Source organism: Cucurbita pepo, chromosome LG13, assembly GCF_002806865.2.
Source record: "Cucurbita pepo subsp. pepo cultivar mu-cu-16 chromosome LG13, ASM280686v2, whole genome shotgun sequence".
In the NCBI taxonomy this organism is placed as follows: domain Eukaryota; kingdom Viridiplantae; phylum Streptophyta; class Magnoliopsida; order Cucurbitales; family Cucurbitaceae; genus Cucurbita; species Cucurbita pepo.
Window position 1 is genome coordinate 7,331,837 of NC_036650.1, and position 15,092 is coordinate 7,346,928.

At 37.7% G+C, this 15,092-nt stretch overlaps 3 protein-coding genes across 5 annotated transcripts; 2 read left to right on the forward strand and 1 right to left on the reverse strand.

Moving 5' to 3' along the window:
• The first annotated feature begins 1,221 nt into the window (after nucleotides 1-1,221).
• Nucleotides 1,222-7,707, forward strand: LOC111808296 (uncharacterized protein YKR070W-like). 3 transcript variants are annotated; one of them, XR_002817047.1, is made up of 13 exons: nucleotides 1,222-1,395; nucleotides 1,636-1,748; nucleotides 2,018-2,053; nucleotides 2,145-2,218; nucleotides 2,304-2,344; nucleotides 3,271-3,342; nucleotides 3,439-3,640; nucleotides 6,130-6,225; nucleotides 6,551-6,618; nucleotides 6,875-7,079; nucleotides 7,182-7,265; nucleotides 7,336-7,524; nucleotides 7,612-7,707. XR_002817047.1 is itself a non-coding variant. In XM_023694195.1 (13 exons), the coding sequence occupies exons 1-13, from the start codon at nucleotides 1,286-1,288 to the stop codon at nucleotides 7,393-7,395; spliced, it is 1,161 nt and encodes a 386-aa protein (XP_023549963.1). In that variant the 5' UTR covers nucleotides 1,222-1,285; the 3' UTR covers nucleotides 7,396-7,610. The 3 variants fall into 3 exon arrangements, 2 of the variants coding, with proteins under 2 accessions (XP_023549963.1, XP_023549962.1); XM_023694195.1 differs by lacking the exons at nucleotides 2,018-2,053; nucleotides 2,145-2,218; nucleotides 2,304-2,344; ... (1 more) ...; nucleotides 3,439-3,640; nucleotides 7,612-7,707 and adding exons at nucleotides 3,828-3,904; nucleotides 4,174-4,209; nucleotides 4,301-4,374; ... (1 more) ...; nucleotides 5,427-5,498; nucleotides 5,595-5,796 and having other exon boundaries at nucleotides 1,636-1,671; nucleotides 7,336-7,610; XM_023694194.1 differs by lacking the exon at nucleotides 7,612-7,707 and having other exon boundaries at nucleotides 7,336-7,610.
• Nucleotides 7,708-7,775: 68 nt separating this feature from the next.
• Nucleotides 7,776-10,709, reverse strand: LOC111808295 (leukotriene A-4 hydrolase homolog). Its single transcript, XM_023694193.1, has 4 exons — nucleotides 9,641-10,709; nucleotides 8,735-8,968; nucleotides 8,325-8,651; nucleotides 7,776-8,227 (listed from the first exon to the last, which is right to left on the reverse strand). Exons 1-4 carry the CDS (start codon nucleotides 10,622-10,624, stop codon nucleotides 7,931-7,933), a joined length of 1,842 nt encoding a protein of 613 aa, XP_023549961.1. The 5' UTR covers nucleotides 10,625-10,709; the 3' UTR covers nucleotides 7,776-7,930.
• Nucleotides 10,710-12,572: 1,863 nt separating this feature from the next.
• On the forward strand, nucleotides 12,573-15,082 carry LOC111808298 (protein TONNEAU 1b-like). Its single transcript, XM_023694196.1, has 8 exons — nucleotides 12,573-12,811; nucleotides 13,393-13,525; nucleotides 13,668-13,756; nucleotides 13,863-13,985; nucleotides 14,268-14,398; nucleotides 14,474-14,499; nucleotides 14,576-14,735; nucleotides 14,823-15,082. The coding sequence occupies exons 1-8, from the start codon at nucleotides 12,725-12,727 to the stop codon at nucleotides 14,872-14,874; spliced, it is 801 nt and encodes a 266-aa protein (XP_023549964.1). The 5' UTR covers nucleotides 12,573-12,724; the 3' UTR covers nucleotides 14,875-15,082.
• Nucleotides 15,083-15,092: the final 10 nt, after the last annotated feature.

Sequence of the window (15,092 nt, forward strand, 5' to 3'; positions counted from 1 at the left end):
TCATCGGGAAACGACAAAGTGTATTCGGTCGGAATGCCGCTTTATAGGGTCAAAGAATCGTCGGGGGACGATAAAGTGTTTTTCGTCGGAATGCCGCATTATAAGACTAAAGATGAGCCCAGTGTTCCAATTTCTGACAACACGTTTGAGCCTTCTTCCGTTACACCTGCATCGTCGCCGTCGCAGTCGCCTTCGCCGTCGCCGTCGTCGTACTGACGAGGAAATTCAAAATCGTCGTTTAATGATTTAAATTTTTTTTCTTTTTTTAGTTTATTTACAATTATGTCTCCGTGATTTAATTGTTTTATTTTGCAAAATCTATGATTCTGATTTTGAAAATTGAAATCGTGATGGGGTATTGTTATGTATCTCGATTTTATAATTTATATAGTACGATTGAGAGATGTTGTTCGTTTTAGCTTTTTATGTTTCCATAATACTTATAAAATGAATGTTTCGTCCCCCTTAAAACTTGAGATCTCACAGTTCACTCTTTTTGTGGCCCCAACATCCTCGCTTGGCACATAGACATGTATCTTGACTTTGATACTACTTGTAACAGTTAACAATATTGTCCACATGTGAGCTGAGTTTGGACTATCATAGTGTGTCTGGTTTTGATACTATTTGTAATAGTTTGTAATAGTCCAAACTCAGCTCACATGTGTCTGATACTACTTGTAATAGTCCAAACCCAACTCACATGTGTCTGATACTATTTGTTATAGTCTAAACCCAGCTCACATGTGTTTGATAATATTTGTAATAGCCCAAACTCAGCTCAATAATATTTGTAATAGTCCAAACTCAGCTCATATGTGTCTGATACTATTTGTAATAGCCCAAACTCATCACATGTGTCTGATACTATTTGTAATAGTCCAAACTTAATCCTAAAGAGGGTTCCATCTCCCACCTCTAAAGCATAAAATTTAAAATATTTTAATAAATAAATAACTTAATAATAATTTATATTCAATCTAATATTAATTTTGAAAAATCTGCAAGTAGTTTTATGGTTTATAAGTGTGTTTATTAAACAAATTTTTTAATAATGATTTAAAATGAAATTACGGAAAATAACATATTTGAAAAACAAAAAATAAAATTTTAATGTTTTTTAAACTTTTGTTTTTAGATCACAAATTAATTTTTACCAAAAATTGATATTTCATACCATTGAAATCTATCATAAAACATAGACCACTGGTCGCTCATTTGGCGCGCGCCACTCGCAGTCGTAGGCAACAGAACTCGGCGAGGGGGGCTGTTGCATGGAAATGAGATGAAAATTCTTACTGTCTTCAGAGTTTCTCAAGGAACTATTCGTTCGTTTCAATCTCTGGCTTCTGCTGGTTTCTATTCCTTCTCTCCGATTCAATCTCGACTAGAACGGTTTGTCGTCTTAATCTTACTCTGAATTCTCCGCATTTTAGTTGATTCTTTGGTTAGCTACTTTAAGCGTTGTAAAGGATTTTCATAGGATTTAGGGACAAATTCCAGTCCCGTTGTTTTCTTCTCCATTTTCATAGAAATTGACCGTGTTTTATTTATTTGTTGATTAGAAAGATGAAATTTACCATTTATTGCTGTTGATAATGATGATCGAGAAGTGAAAATAGCTTACGATTACAGTTCTTCGTTTGGGATTGCATTTGACATTGATGGAGTTGTTCTAAGGGGCCACCGTCCTATTGGAGGATCTAGCAAAGCTTTGAAGAGATTGTATGCGGATTCTACGTCCTCTGGTATCTGTTTATCTAACGAAGTACAATTTTCTTGGTTTATATTCCACACCATCACGAGCACCCTTTCACCTTTTAGTGGAAACAATTGAACAACAGTTTATTTCACTCTTTATCAACAATCCGCCCATTAGTTGATTGTGGAACGGCTCAACTAGACGAACAGCAAGATTTTTCATCTACCTGATTAATCTATATAGCTTCATTGTTTTCTGGGCATGGTTCTGTAAATTGACTATGTATCTGATATAATAGATGCTCCTATTCTTTAGGTACTTTGAAAGTTCCTTTTCTTTTCTTGACCAATGGTGAGTTTCCCTTCCTTTCTTCTTTGTATTCAATATTGAGTGGCCCTTTCTTCAATGTATTCAGTACTAAATTATTCCTCTACCTATATAGGAGGCGGTACTCCTGAATCCAGACGTGCCATTGAATTGAGTGAACTTTTAGGAGTGAATGTCTTGCCTTCTCAGGTAGTTATTTGTGTAGAATGTCTTATAGATTTACTAATTTCGTGCGTTTTATTGTACCTCTCATTTTTCAACACCTTTGATGCAGGTCGTACAGGGTCACTCAAGTTTTAGAAGTTTGTTGAATAGGTAACTTAATAGATATTTGAAGTGTTCTTATTCCCCTCAATATCGGTACTTTTGAAGTAGACAAGGTTGTACATCAAAATGAAAGAATAAGAACGTTAACTTGCAGGAGATTTCCTCGTATGGATAGTTAGCTTTCTGAAGTGATATAGCCTTTTTCATCCCCCTTCTAAAAAGGAAAATGAAAGACCATTTGAAGGTTGTTTTGAGATTAACATGAAAATGGTGAGAGTGAGTGTAACAACCCAGATCCACTGCTAGCAGATATTGTCCTCTTTGGGTTTTTCGTTTCGGGCTTCCCCTCAAGGCTTTAAAACGCGTCTGCTAGGGGAAGGTTTCCACACCCTTATAAAGGGTGTTTTGTTCTCCTCCCCAACCAATGTGGGACACCACAATTCACCCCCTTTCGTGGCCCAGCGTCCTCGCTGACACTCTTTCCTTTCTCCAATCGATGTGGGACCCCCGCCAAATTCACCCCCTTTGGGGCCCAATGTCCTTACTTGCACACCGTCTCGTGTCTACTCCCTTTGGGGAACAGCCTCCTCGCTGGCACATAGTCCGGTGTCTGTCTCTGATACCATTTGTAACGGCCCAGATCCACCGCTAGCAGATATTGTCCTCTTTGGGCTTTCCCTTTCGGGCTTCCCCTCAAGGCTTTAAAACACGTTTGCTAGGGGAAGGTTTTCACACCCTTGTTTTGTTCTCTTCCCCAACCAATGTGGGACATCACAGCGAGCTTTGTATATTCTCCTAAATTACTGATGCTTTGAAAGAGATACCTTAGGGGCTCGGCCGAAAAGTTTTGAGAGCACTTCCTACATCCACATGCTTTAAACTTACAAATTTTGGATGAACTAAGGTTTTGTGAATGATATTTTGCAGCATGTTTCTTATTAACGTTGGTATTTAGCTGATTTCTTTTATCTCAGTTTTGAGAACGAACTTATTATTGCGACCGGGAAAGGGCAGCCAGCTCTTGTTATGTCTGAGTATGGTTTCAAGTAAGCTCTAAGCCATATTTCTTGGTTTAACTTTCGTCCATTTTCATTCAGAGCTTGTTGGATCACGTATGTATGCTTTTTTCTATACCTTAACAGAAAAGTTTTCTCCCTTGATGAATACGCTTCCTTCTTTGAGAATATTGATCCTGTATCCCAATACAAGAACTGGACATCCCAACAAGCTTTTGATTTGACCTGCAACCCCGAGAAGTTGATGAGAAAGCAGAGTGTGTTATCAGAAAGAGTGAAGGCAGCTTTTGTTGTTAGTGATCCTGTTGATTGGGGCAGGGATATCCAAGTATTCATTCTCTCCCTTTTATTCTTTGACTTGCTGAGTTGCTGATTGCATATCTTTCAACTCATCAATTGATTTTATCTTCAACAATTTTTTTTCAACCTTTTCGGTTGTCGAAATTGCGAGATTTTAAGTCCAAATTTTAACCAACGCCGATTTGTTTCCTTTGTAAATTTGATTCCCATCTTTNTGTTCTAAGGGGCCACCGTCCTATTGGAGGATCTAGCAAAGCTTTGAAGAGATTGTATGCGGATTCTACGTCCTCTGGTATCTGTTTATCTAACGAAGTACAATTTTCTTGGTTTATATTCCACACCATCACGAGCACCCTTTCACCTTTTAGTGGAAACAATTGAACAACAGTTTATTTCACTCTTTATCAACAATCCGCCCATTAGTTGATTGTGGAACGGCTCAACTAGACGAACAGCAAGATTTTTCATCTACCTGATTAATCTATATAGCTTCATTGTTTTCTGGGCATGGTTCTGTAAATTGACTATGTATCTGATATAATAGATGCTCCTATTCTTTAGGTACTTTGAAAGTTCCTTTTCTTTTCTTGACCAATGGTGAGTTTCCCTTCCTTTCTTCTTTGTATTCAATATTGAGTGGCCCTTTCTTCAATGTATTCAGTACTAAATTATTCCTCTACCTATATAGGAGGCGGTACTCCTGAATCCAGACGTGCCATTGAATTGAGTGAACTTTTAGGAGTGAATGTCTTGCCTTCTCAGGTAGTTATTTGTGTAGAATGTCTTATAGATTTACTAATTTCGTGCGTTTTATTGTACCTCTCATTTTTCAACACCTTTGATGCAGGTCGTACAGGGTCACTCAAGTTTTAGAAGTTTGTTGAATAGGTAACTTAATAGATATTTGAAGTGTTCTTATTCCCCTCAATATCGGTACTTTTGAAGTAGACAAGGTTGTACATCAAAATGAAAGAATAAGAACGTTAACTTGCAGGAGATTTCCTCGTATGGATAGTTAGCTTTCTGAAGTGATATAGCCTTTTTCATCCCCCTTCTAAAAAGGAAAATGAAAGACCATTTGAAGGTTGTTTTGAGATTAACATGAAAATGGTGAGAGTGAGTGTAACAACCCAGATCCACTGCTAGCAGATATTGTCCTCTTTGGGTTTTTCGTTTCGGGCTTCCCCTCAAGGCTTTAAAACGCGTCTGCTAGGGGAAGGTTTCCACACCCTTATAAAGGGTGTTTTGTTCTCCTCCCCAACCAATGTGGGACACCACAATTCACCCCCTTTCGTGGCCCAGCGTCCTCGCTGACACTCTTTCCTTTCTCCAATCGATGTGGGACCCCCGCCAAATTCACCCCCTTTGGGGCCCAATGTCCTTACTTGCACACCGTCTCGTGTCTACTCCCTTTGGGGAACAGCCTCCTCGCTGGCACATAGTCCGGTGTCTGTCTCTGATACCATTTGTAACGGCCCAGATCCACCGCTAGCAGATATTGTCCTCTTTGGGCTTTCCCTTTCGGGCTTCCCCTCAAGGCTTTAAAACACGTTTGCTAGGGGAAGGTTTTCACACCCTTGTTTTGTTCTCTTCCCCAACCAATGTGGGACATCACAGCGAGCTTTGTATATTCTCCTAAATTACTGATGCTTTGAAAGAGATACCTTAGGGGCTCGGCCGAAAAGTTTTGAGAGCACTTCCTACATCCACATGCTTTAAACTTACAAATTTTGGATGAACTAAGGTTTTGTGAATGATATTTTGCAGCATGTTTCTTATTAACGTTGGTATTTAGCTGATTTCTTTTATCTCAGTTTTGAGAACGAACTTATTATTGCGACCGGGAAAGGGCAGCCAGCTCTTGTTATGTCTGAGTATGGTTTCAAGTAAGCTCTAAGCCATATTTCTTGGTTTAACTTTCGTCCATTTTCATTCAGAGCTTGTTGGATCACGTATGTATGCTTTTTTCTATACCTTAACAGAAAAGTTTTCTCCCTTGATGAATACGCTTCCTTCTTTGAGAATATTGATCCTGTATCCCAATACAAGAACTGGACATCCCAACAAGCTTTTGATTTGACCTGCAACCCCGAGAAGTTGATGAGAAAGCAGAGTGTGTTATCAGAAAGAGTGAAGGCAGCTTTTGTTGTTAGTGATCCTGTTGATTGGGGCAGGGATATCCAAGTATTCATTCTCTCCCTTTTATTCTTTGACTTGCTGAGTTGCTGATTGCATATCTTTCAACTCATCAATTGATTTTATCTTCAACAATTTTTTTTCAACCTTTTCGGTTGTCGAAATTGCGAGATTTTAAGTCCAAATTTTAACCAACGCCGATTTGTTTCCTTTGTAAATTTGATTCCCATCTTTCCTTTTCCCTTTTGAGTTTCCTTGACCAGGTTTTCCACTAAGGTTCAGATTCAACGCAATTAGATTGAAATCCAACTTTGCATTCAGCACCTCTTCTTGATATATCAATTCTTGCAAAAGCTTTAAACTCATTGATGAATGAATTAGGTTCTATGTGATGTTTTAAGATCTGGAGGCCTTCCAGGACAGGAGAATGGGAATCAAGTGCCTTTATATTTTGCTGCAGATGATTTTGAATATCAGGTTAGCTTCAATGATTCTTTAAGCAATGAATTACTCATCTAAATAACACACTTAAATAGTTTTAGAATAGTTATGGCGTACGTCTGCAATTTCTACCAACAAAGGGTCATATAGTTCTTCATTTCAACGTATAGAGGTGGAGATTCGAATCTCTAACTTTTTTTATCGAGAATGTCGAGAATATATATCTTGCTCATGCTGTCAAGGTCACAACTCTCAGTAGTGTCATGCAATTGTTTGTTATTTCTTTTACTTGCATCTCCATTGCTTTATGGCTGCAACTGCCAGTAAAATTGAGAATGTACCGATTGGGTTTTTCATGCAGGCTGCATTTCCTTTTAAGCGGCTGGGGATAGGCGCCTTTAAAATTGCACTAGAAAGTATATTTAATAGGTAAAGTTCCCATCTTGTGTCAAAATTTCCTCCATTTGATGCTTTAAACTCAGAAAACAAGATAACATTTTGGTCCATTTTCCTTTTTGGTTCATATATGAGATTATTCTCTCTTTACATTCACTCACAAACTGTTCTATAATTTTTGCTGGTTTTTCAACAGCATTCAGATAGCAGCTAATCAGAAGCTAATCTTTTGTGTTAGAATTATTACTATTCTAAACATTCGTTAGAACAACTTGATTTTGATTCACAGGATTCACCATAGACCACTCGAGTATGTATCTTACGGGAAACCAAATCCTCTTGTGTTTAAGAATGTTGAAACTGTGTTGAGACAGATTCTCTCATCTCACTGTGATGATCATTTTGTGAACAAAGAAGATATTGAGTTTAATAGTTTTAAAACACTTTATATGATTGGTGACAATCCCGTGGTAGACATCAAAGGTGCACGAGAGGTTCGCATTTTTTATCCTTATAATTTCATCATCTTATCGGCATTGTAATATGTCGACATTAGAAAATCAGCTATTACCATTTGGTATCGATTGTGATTTCAGGCAGGACGACCTTGGTTTTCTATTTTAACAAGGACAGGAGTTTTCAGGGGTGAAGAAAACCAGGACGAGTTTCCAGCTGATCTTGTAAGTAAAAAGTTGATGATATATAATGAAATTAAGACTCGCTCTCAAGTTTCTACTTCAATTCGTGCAGGTCGTTAATACCGTTGAAGAAGCAGTGGAGTATATTTTGGAGTCCGAATGCATTTCTTAATGCCTTTTGCTCTACCTAGCCATGATCTCTCACCTTTCATCCTAATTCGTTCTGTTGGTATATGCAATATCCGAATTGCAGAATGACATACAAATTTAACAAGTGCAAAGAAGTCGAGCAATGATCAAAGTGAGTATTTAAACTTTTTAATTCTTGTGATAATATGATATTCCATGGCTATTCACTTTTAATTTTTAAAAGCCGCCTTATGACCAGGACCCTTCTAATCTCTATAGTGGAATTCATCCTAAAGTGCTACTAAGAAGGGATGTGGTCTGCTAATTTGGTATATATTACTCATAATTTCTTTTAGTCTTCTTCCATAGATCAATTTAAAGGTGTTGGGAAATTAGTATTTAAGCAGTCTTCTTCCATAGATCTATTTAAAGTCACCTCTTTTTTCATTCTCTTCATACTCAAAAGTTATAAAGATTTCCACAAGCTGGGAAAATAGTTTGCCGGAGAGGCTTAGACCACTATGCTAGAGAGACTCCTCCAAACATTAATGGTAGGTGACAAATTAAGGTTCCAATACTTACATGTTCTTGGAGAAGATGGCCTCAACAACCCTTTGAGCGATCGGGTGATAACTCTCACGGGCTTCGGAATATATCCTCTTTGCCAAAATCTTATCTTCTTCCATCCCGGAACCTTGTGTAAGAGCATTGTAGAGTGGGCGGAGGTACTTCATTCTCCCAACTTCCTTCAAAGTTTTCTCGACCTCAACATAACAATCTCGGAACTTTGACGAAATTGCGAGTTGAAGAAATGCAACTTTGATCTCATAATCCTTTGATTCTGAGAGTCTATAACGGGCATCTAGCGCCTGAATCTATACATTCATAGTTCGATAGTTAAGACATCTCAATCATTTCTTAGAAGTCATACGAATAGGGATATATAAACATATTGATCCGAAAAATCCGTACCTGGGAGGCTTCAACAGATTTAGGCAGATTCTCCAAGTAGAGCTCCCATTCTTGCCCTCCCCAATCAGCAGTTTCATCTTCCCTCGGCATTTTACCAAGCTTAAAGTCATTAGCTAGCGACAGGATCTTTGTGTACAAATTAGAAACGGGCTCATAAGCATCTGGAGGGATACCAGTGCCTTCAGTCCACAATTCCAAATCTATTTCTTTCTCAATTCCAGGGAGGTTTGCTTTCAAGAAATCAAGAAACGTTTCGGTATCAATCGACTTAAATTTAAACGTTTCGATATATTTCTTCAGGAATTCATCAAATTTGGGCCTGCCCACCTATAAACATTCAGAGGAGAAATATCAGGAGAAATACTAACATAAAGTTCGATACCGTTCGAATAAAAAACAATTTAACATACCTGGCGTTCGATACGCCATAGGAACTGAAAACCCTTCTCGTAAGGTATTTGAGAATACACATCATCTGGATCCACGCCCTCTTGATTCGTCTTTAGCTTCGTAAATTCCAGATTATCCTTAAATCTTTCAACATCATCTTTCCAACCGTTCCACCCAATTCCAATATTGAGAGTAGCTGCATCCTCCCCTTGCACAACCTCAACAATCCTCCTTTCTGCATATGTTGTAAAACCCTATGGCCATCCGTGAAGAAAGTAAACTTCGATTAGAAGAAGGAAAGAGGAATAAAAAGGCCTCTTATAGTCAAAACAACGTGATAGAGTTCATCTATGTGAGTCTCACGTTGATTGAAGAAGGGAAGGAAGCATTACCTATAAGGGTGTGGAAACCTCTTCCTCTTCCTACCCGACACGTTTTAAAATCGTGAGGCTGACAGCAATATGTAACAGGTCAAAACGGACAATATTTGCTAACGGTGGACTTGGGCCGTTACATTCTAAACTTATGAGGATTTCTAACCTTATGAGGAGAGTTGAATCCTTTTACCATAAACGTATATACCCAAAACTAGGATTTTCTGATCAATCCATCCAAAATTATCACAAGAACAAAATTGAGTTTCCTTAAACTCACATAGTTTGACCATATTCTCCCAAACCTTCTTCGCTAAGAAATGACAAGACAGTGAATAATGCGATCATCTAACTCTAAATCCCTAAAACCTCAGTTAGGGTACCATGATAATCGAACCAGACACTAAAATCAAAGACAAATCACTTCTTGCTAGAATCTTATCATCAGTGATTAGCACAGAACAGAACAAATCCGAGTTGATTTGGCTAAAATTGCAATGAAATTAGCAAACAAAAAAAGAAAATGTACAATTCATGGCAGAAGTACGGTACCTCGTTCAACCAAAAATGTTCGTTGTTTTTGTTAGTGATGAGGTTCCCAGTCCAGCTATGAGCAAGCTCATGAGCAACCACATGCGCCCCCGTAGAATCCCCCTTTATCACCGTCGGTGTCAAGAACACCATCTTCGGATTTTCCATCCCACCGTAAGGAAAGCTCGGAGGTAACACTAGCAGATCAAATCGCTCCCAATCGTACGGTCCAAATAACTTCTCACCTTGCCTCATCATCTCCTCTGTCCCTGCAAATTCTCTCGCTGCAGCATCGAGCACCGACGGCACCGATTCCGCATAAACCCTAGTCCTCGGTCCCACTTCCTTGAACGCAATCTCTCCAACGGCAAAAGCGAACAAATACGGCGGAATCGGCTGCTCCATCACAAACTCCTCCACCACTCTCCCTTCTCCGCTCCACAGCAAATCAACCCCTCCGTCCAACATCGAACCCTCACCAGCAGCCGGCGGGCGACGCTCCACACTCCGCGCGGCCATCACCGCCGATAGTTGACGAGGAATATTCAAACGCGCAGAGAAACACACACGCGCCGCTGGAGTGTCCTGGCAGGGGAAAATCGAACGAGCATGAATAGCCTGACACTGTGTGTAAACAAACGGATGCGTCTTGTTGAAAGTCTGGGGAGGAGTCATCCATTGCAAAGCCGAGCATGAAGGAGCAGTACTGTAAATCACGAGAAAAGAGGACTGACCAGAGAGCGAAACGGAGACAAGAGAACCTTTGATAGGATCAGGAGGAGAAATCGAGAACGGAATCAGAGCATGTGACTGAGGGTCAAGAACGGAGTGAATGATAAGAGAACGAGCATCGAGGGAGAGAGGACCAGAGTGCGAAGTCGAGAGAGAAATTAGGGCAGAAGCATGAATGGTGGTGGCAGGAAAATCGAAGAACAGAGAGAGGGAAATGTGGACAGTTAGAGGGTGGGAAGAATCAGTGTAGGAGTGTGGGTCTACGGGCGCCATTGACGAACAACAAGAACCAAAATGGGTTTATGTCTTTATGAGTTACAGAGATTGGAGTCGCCGGTTTTTATAGGGACGGCCAAGAACCACATGGCTTGGATCATTACTCCCCCACTATTTTATTATATTATTTAATATTAATTAATTAATTATGATCAGAATACATTTTGGTAAATAATTAATTTAATAATTTTTTTTTTTGTCAAAATAAATTAAATAAATATTTATTCATTATAATTAAATAATTCATTATAGTAATTTTGTAAGCAATTGAGTTTATTCAAAATAAAATGAAAGAGATGTAATTAGAATTTTATATAAATAAATAATATTTTTTAGTTCTCATAATTAATTTAATAATTTTATTACACTAGTTAACCTTAAATAATTAATTGTATTTAGTTTGTATTTTTATTTTTTTATTAATAAATATATTAATATAATTTAAATTTTAGCTGTTTGAGTTTATTTAGTAGTTAATATTAGTAATTATTTTTAAGTAAATGATTTGTAACAAAGAAACAATAATAAGCATAAATGATAAAAAAAAACATGTTTTAAAAAAAAAATAATTAACAAATTAATAAAAGTTTTAAGTTTAAACACTCAATTATTTGCTTTTTATTTAGTTTAAATATTAATACAATTAACTAAAATTGTTAATAAAAGAGATGGTGTAAAACAAAAAATAATTAAAAGCATGACATTCATTGATATACTAAGAATATAAATTGTGTTTTAAAAGTTGTTTACATTAAATATTACAAAGAAAACGCATGCGAAAGAATAAAGATTAATGGAACTAAATAAAAAATAAATAAAAAATGAAGAATTGTGCTTTATTTCATTTATCATTTGAGGTTTTCCTTCCTTTACACTTTATTCCATTATGCTAAACAACGAGCATATCGAATCTTTTTGATATTGTAGTGATTTAATCATTTTTAAATTGTACCAAATAAAAATGTTTAATGTTTTTTTAAAAAAAAATCAGACAAATTAGAGACACATTTATATATTAAATTTAAAATATTTATTTGACATTATTGACATCACTAATCATGTGATATGACGGTTAATGCATGAAAACTAATAATAATAATTATTATTATTTGTAATATTCAAGTAAATTAGAGATGGGTAAATGAGCTAGGCAATGACAACAATCATCAAAATAAGACGACTAAGAAATGCGTAAAATAATTTAAAGTTTCTATCTATACTAACAAGGTGCACATTCATTTTCGGTTGCTCGATCGTAAGAACTCTAACATTACATGTGCTTTACTTTTAACAATTTTATGTTAATTGATATGTTAAGAATTTTTATAAGATACATTTGAGTGATGACATGTGGGGATAATTTTCGCTCTTAGAATTGATGAGTAATTAACATGCCCGTGTTGTACGAGAATATCGGGACACAGGTTTTGACTCTTGATCCAGATTCTGGGTACGAGTCGTTACACTTTTTTCTAAGATTGAAAATTATTGTCTTTTATTCTATACCGTCGTCATTATTATTTTGATTAAATTTTAAGTTTATCGGGTGCTTTTTAGTCTTACGACTTTTAAATTATAAATTTAATCACTAAATTTGAAATAAATTTGAAATTTTGGAGTTGTATTAGAATTAATACTATGAAAATTTTAAATGAATGGTTGAATATACCTAAAAAAAGAAAAAAAAGAAAAGGGAACTGTAGTAGTGCGCTTGAGGCCCACGGCCCAAATGACTAAAGAGGAATGGGCTTGAGGCCCACTGACCAAATTACTAAGGAGAAATGGGCTTGAGGTCCACGGCCCACAGTACTAAGAAGGAATGGGCTTTAGGCCCACGGATCAAATGACTAAGGAGGAATGGCCCAGGTTAGCCGAGCGTCAAGGAAACTGCAGCCTCTAACGGAGCCCACGGCTCCCATGACAGCGACGATCACGATTTCACGATTCATTTTGACGCTCTTTTGCCATGCTTCGCGTTCACCTTCTATTTCTGCTCCCTTTCATGCCCACTTCCCCGTAGTTGATGTTCTTACCCGCCATCACGCAGAGCTCAGGAAAACCGTCACAGCGTAGCGAAGGCCCGAGGAGTAGACAAAGATGGACGATTATACGAGAGAAATGATGGACTTGAAGACTCTCGTCACTCGGACTCTCGAGAAGAAGGGTGTCCTCGCCAAGATCCGTGTAATTCTTTTGAATGTTCATCGCGTTCTTGAATTTTTTGTTGTTCTATCGTTCAGATTTTGTCCTCTTTCGGCATATATTAGATCTTCCACTGTTTTTCTTTCTACTGGATTTCTTGGATTTTTGGTGTTCTTGTGCTGTTGATCGGTCAGGACTCAGAATGCGGTAGGTTGAAGCTAGGGTTTTGTTTCTTCGTTCAGATTTAGGAAGAATTAGGACGGAGGAGAGTGAATCTCTCTCTCACTCACTCTTTCACTCTCTCTCTCTAGTTTGAAGCTGGTTGGACTTGGAATGAAATTACTTCGAAATTTGAGTCATCCTCCCAAGTTTTCAGCGATATCATATGAATCGATTCAAGGTTTCTGCGCTCTCGGTTGTCTTGCTGGAATTGGACTTTTCGTTATTCATGGGTGTTCTGGAGCCCTTGGATGTTTGACTGGTTTCTGTCATACGCTTCCATTATTATTCCTTTCCTTATATTCAAGCAACTTTGTTCTCTTTCTTGAATTCTCACTAACATTTTCTGCTTCAGTTGGCCTTTCCATGTAACAAATCATTCACCCGCTCCTTTTTTTCGCCAGGCTGAACTTAGAGCCAGTGTGTTTGAGGCAATTGAAGAAGAGGATCGTGTTATTGACAAAGATGAAGGCTTGCCACCTGCATTACTTGGTAGTTGCAATGATCGAGCAAAGCAGCTTCACGCTTCACCATCAGGTTCGTTCACAAATAATTTTATAATCTATGAAAGTTTGGTTCCCTCAATGAAAATTTTGTTCTTTATCAATTTTGTTCTTTTTGATTCACGGATTCACCTTATGCAATTTATCTATCCACATTTTGATATCTTTATTTGCAGGGGGTCTGCTTACTGCTCTAATTTGTGAATATTTGGATTGGGCTCAGCTAAACCACACTCTAAAAGTTTATCTCCCAGAGTGCAATATGGTAACCTAGCACACTGCCCCTTCAATTACCACCAAGTTCTACAGCACCCGAAAAAATATAACGATACAAAAAGTTATATGAAGTCTAATGTCTTTTAATTCTGCAGCAAAAGGATTCTTGGAAAGCTGAATTGAAGGAATTTAGTATTAAAAACGGATATGATCTTAACAGAAATGGAGATAGTGGACCGTTGCTCTTGGATGTTCTTGAGGGATTCTTGAAGTTTGAGGTTGGTTGGATCTCATTTATTGGTTCTCTAAACAGTTTAATTTTTGAGATATGCTATTTTTCTTAACACTCCTGCTGTGTCAAGTGTTCTACTGCAAACTACTTACGTGTATATTTTTTGTTTGTAACCGATGTTAGCAAATTAATGCGTTAGAAAGATGTTCGTATTTTTTTTGTTCATTTGTACCTTAACCATGGTCTTCAAAAGTGATCTTCCTTCTCTTTTATTTGTTTTTTACTGGCAACTTCTTGACATTTTGTTCATTTCTTTTTAAAAAATCAGAATTTATCTCAAACTCGGGGTCCTGGAAGGAGAATAACCACTTCAGAATCTGATTCAATGTCCAGTCACGAGTCTCGAAACAGTAGGAGACCTTCTTCATCTGTTGTTGGGGGATTACCTCCGATAGGAAGGTGGTAAACACATGCCTGAACTAATAATATAGCTTCATTTTGGTCATCCCTAACTTTGTTGTCTGTTTATGTCAGGTCTGGTGCTGGTTCACAGGCATCTGGTAAGTCATGTAGCCATTTCTTATTTAATTATCTGCTTCCTCTTCTCTGTTCATGTCATGATCTTAGCTTTTTCAGATAGCAGGAGGGTAGGATCTTCTTTGTCTGGTTATCGAAAAGATGAATACAGTTGGCGATACGATGGGAATGACCTTCCCGAGGATGTTATGAGAACCTCAGCTGCATTGGAAAACCTGCAACTGGATCGAAAAGCTAGAAATCTAACCTCGTCTTGGCGGTATGTTTTGACCATGAACAAACAAGTAGTAAGGAGCTCGTTTTCGTTATCCATTAACTTCTCTACTGTCTGTCGTTTTCGTTGCAGACATGGGGGAGACGGTATCGGTGAGGATGATAGCAGAGGTGAACATATGTAACATGGAAATCGTTGTAGTGTATTTCTTAACCTGTCCACATTAATCCATGGTAGTGTTGATGTTGAAGATTATGTACTTTGCTTTTGTTTGAGCATTTTTTTTCTCTTCTCAATTCTTCTTACAAACTCTCAAGCCCTGCTGTAGTTTTTGATGTATTCGAGTGATATGAGAATGAAAAAAGAGGCATTCGTCAATCTTTGCGAGATCATACGAATAGT

Bases quoted from the DNA above. Each gene is read 5' to 3' on its own strand.
- LOC111808296 (XM_023694194.1), top strand. From the start codon at position 1,286: ATGAAAATTCTTACTGTCTTCAGAGTTTCTCAAGGAACTATTCGTTCG. The intron at 3,641-6,129 runs GTATTCATTCTC...TGAATGAATTAG, and splicing joins ATTGGGGCAGGGATATCCAA to GTTCTATGTGATGTTTTAAG. The intron at 7,266-7,335 runs GTAAGTAAAAAG...CAATTCGTGCAG, and splicing joins ACGAGTTTCCAGCTGATCTT to GTCGTTAATACCGTTGAAGA.
- LOC111808295 (XM_023694193.1), bottom strand. From the start codon at position 10,624: ATGGCGCCCGTAGACCCACACTCCTACACTGATTCTTCCCACCCTCTA. The intron at 8,652-8,734 runs GTATGTTAAATT...GAATGTTTATAG, and splicing joins TATGGCGTATCGAACGCCAG to GTGGGCAGGCCCAAATTTGA. The intron at 8,228-8,324 runs GTACGGATTTTT...ATGAATGTATAG, and splicing joins AATCTGTTGAAGCCTCCCAG to ATTCAGGCGCTAGATGCCCG.
- LOC111808298 (XM_023694196.1), top strand. From the start codon at position 12,725: ATGGACGATTATACGAGAGAAATGATGGACTTGAAGACTCTCGTCACT. The intron at 13,757-13,862 runs GTAACCTAGCAC...TTAATTCTGCAG, and splicing joins ATCTCCCAGAGTGCAATATG to CAAAAGGATTCTTGGAAAGC. The intron at 14,736-14,822 runs GTATGTTTTGAC...TTTTCGTTGCAG, and splicing joins AATCTAACCTCGTCTTGGCG to ACATGGGGGAGACGGTATCG.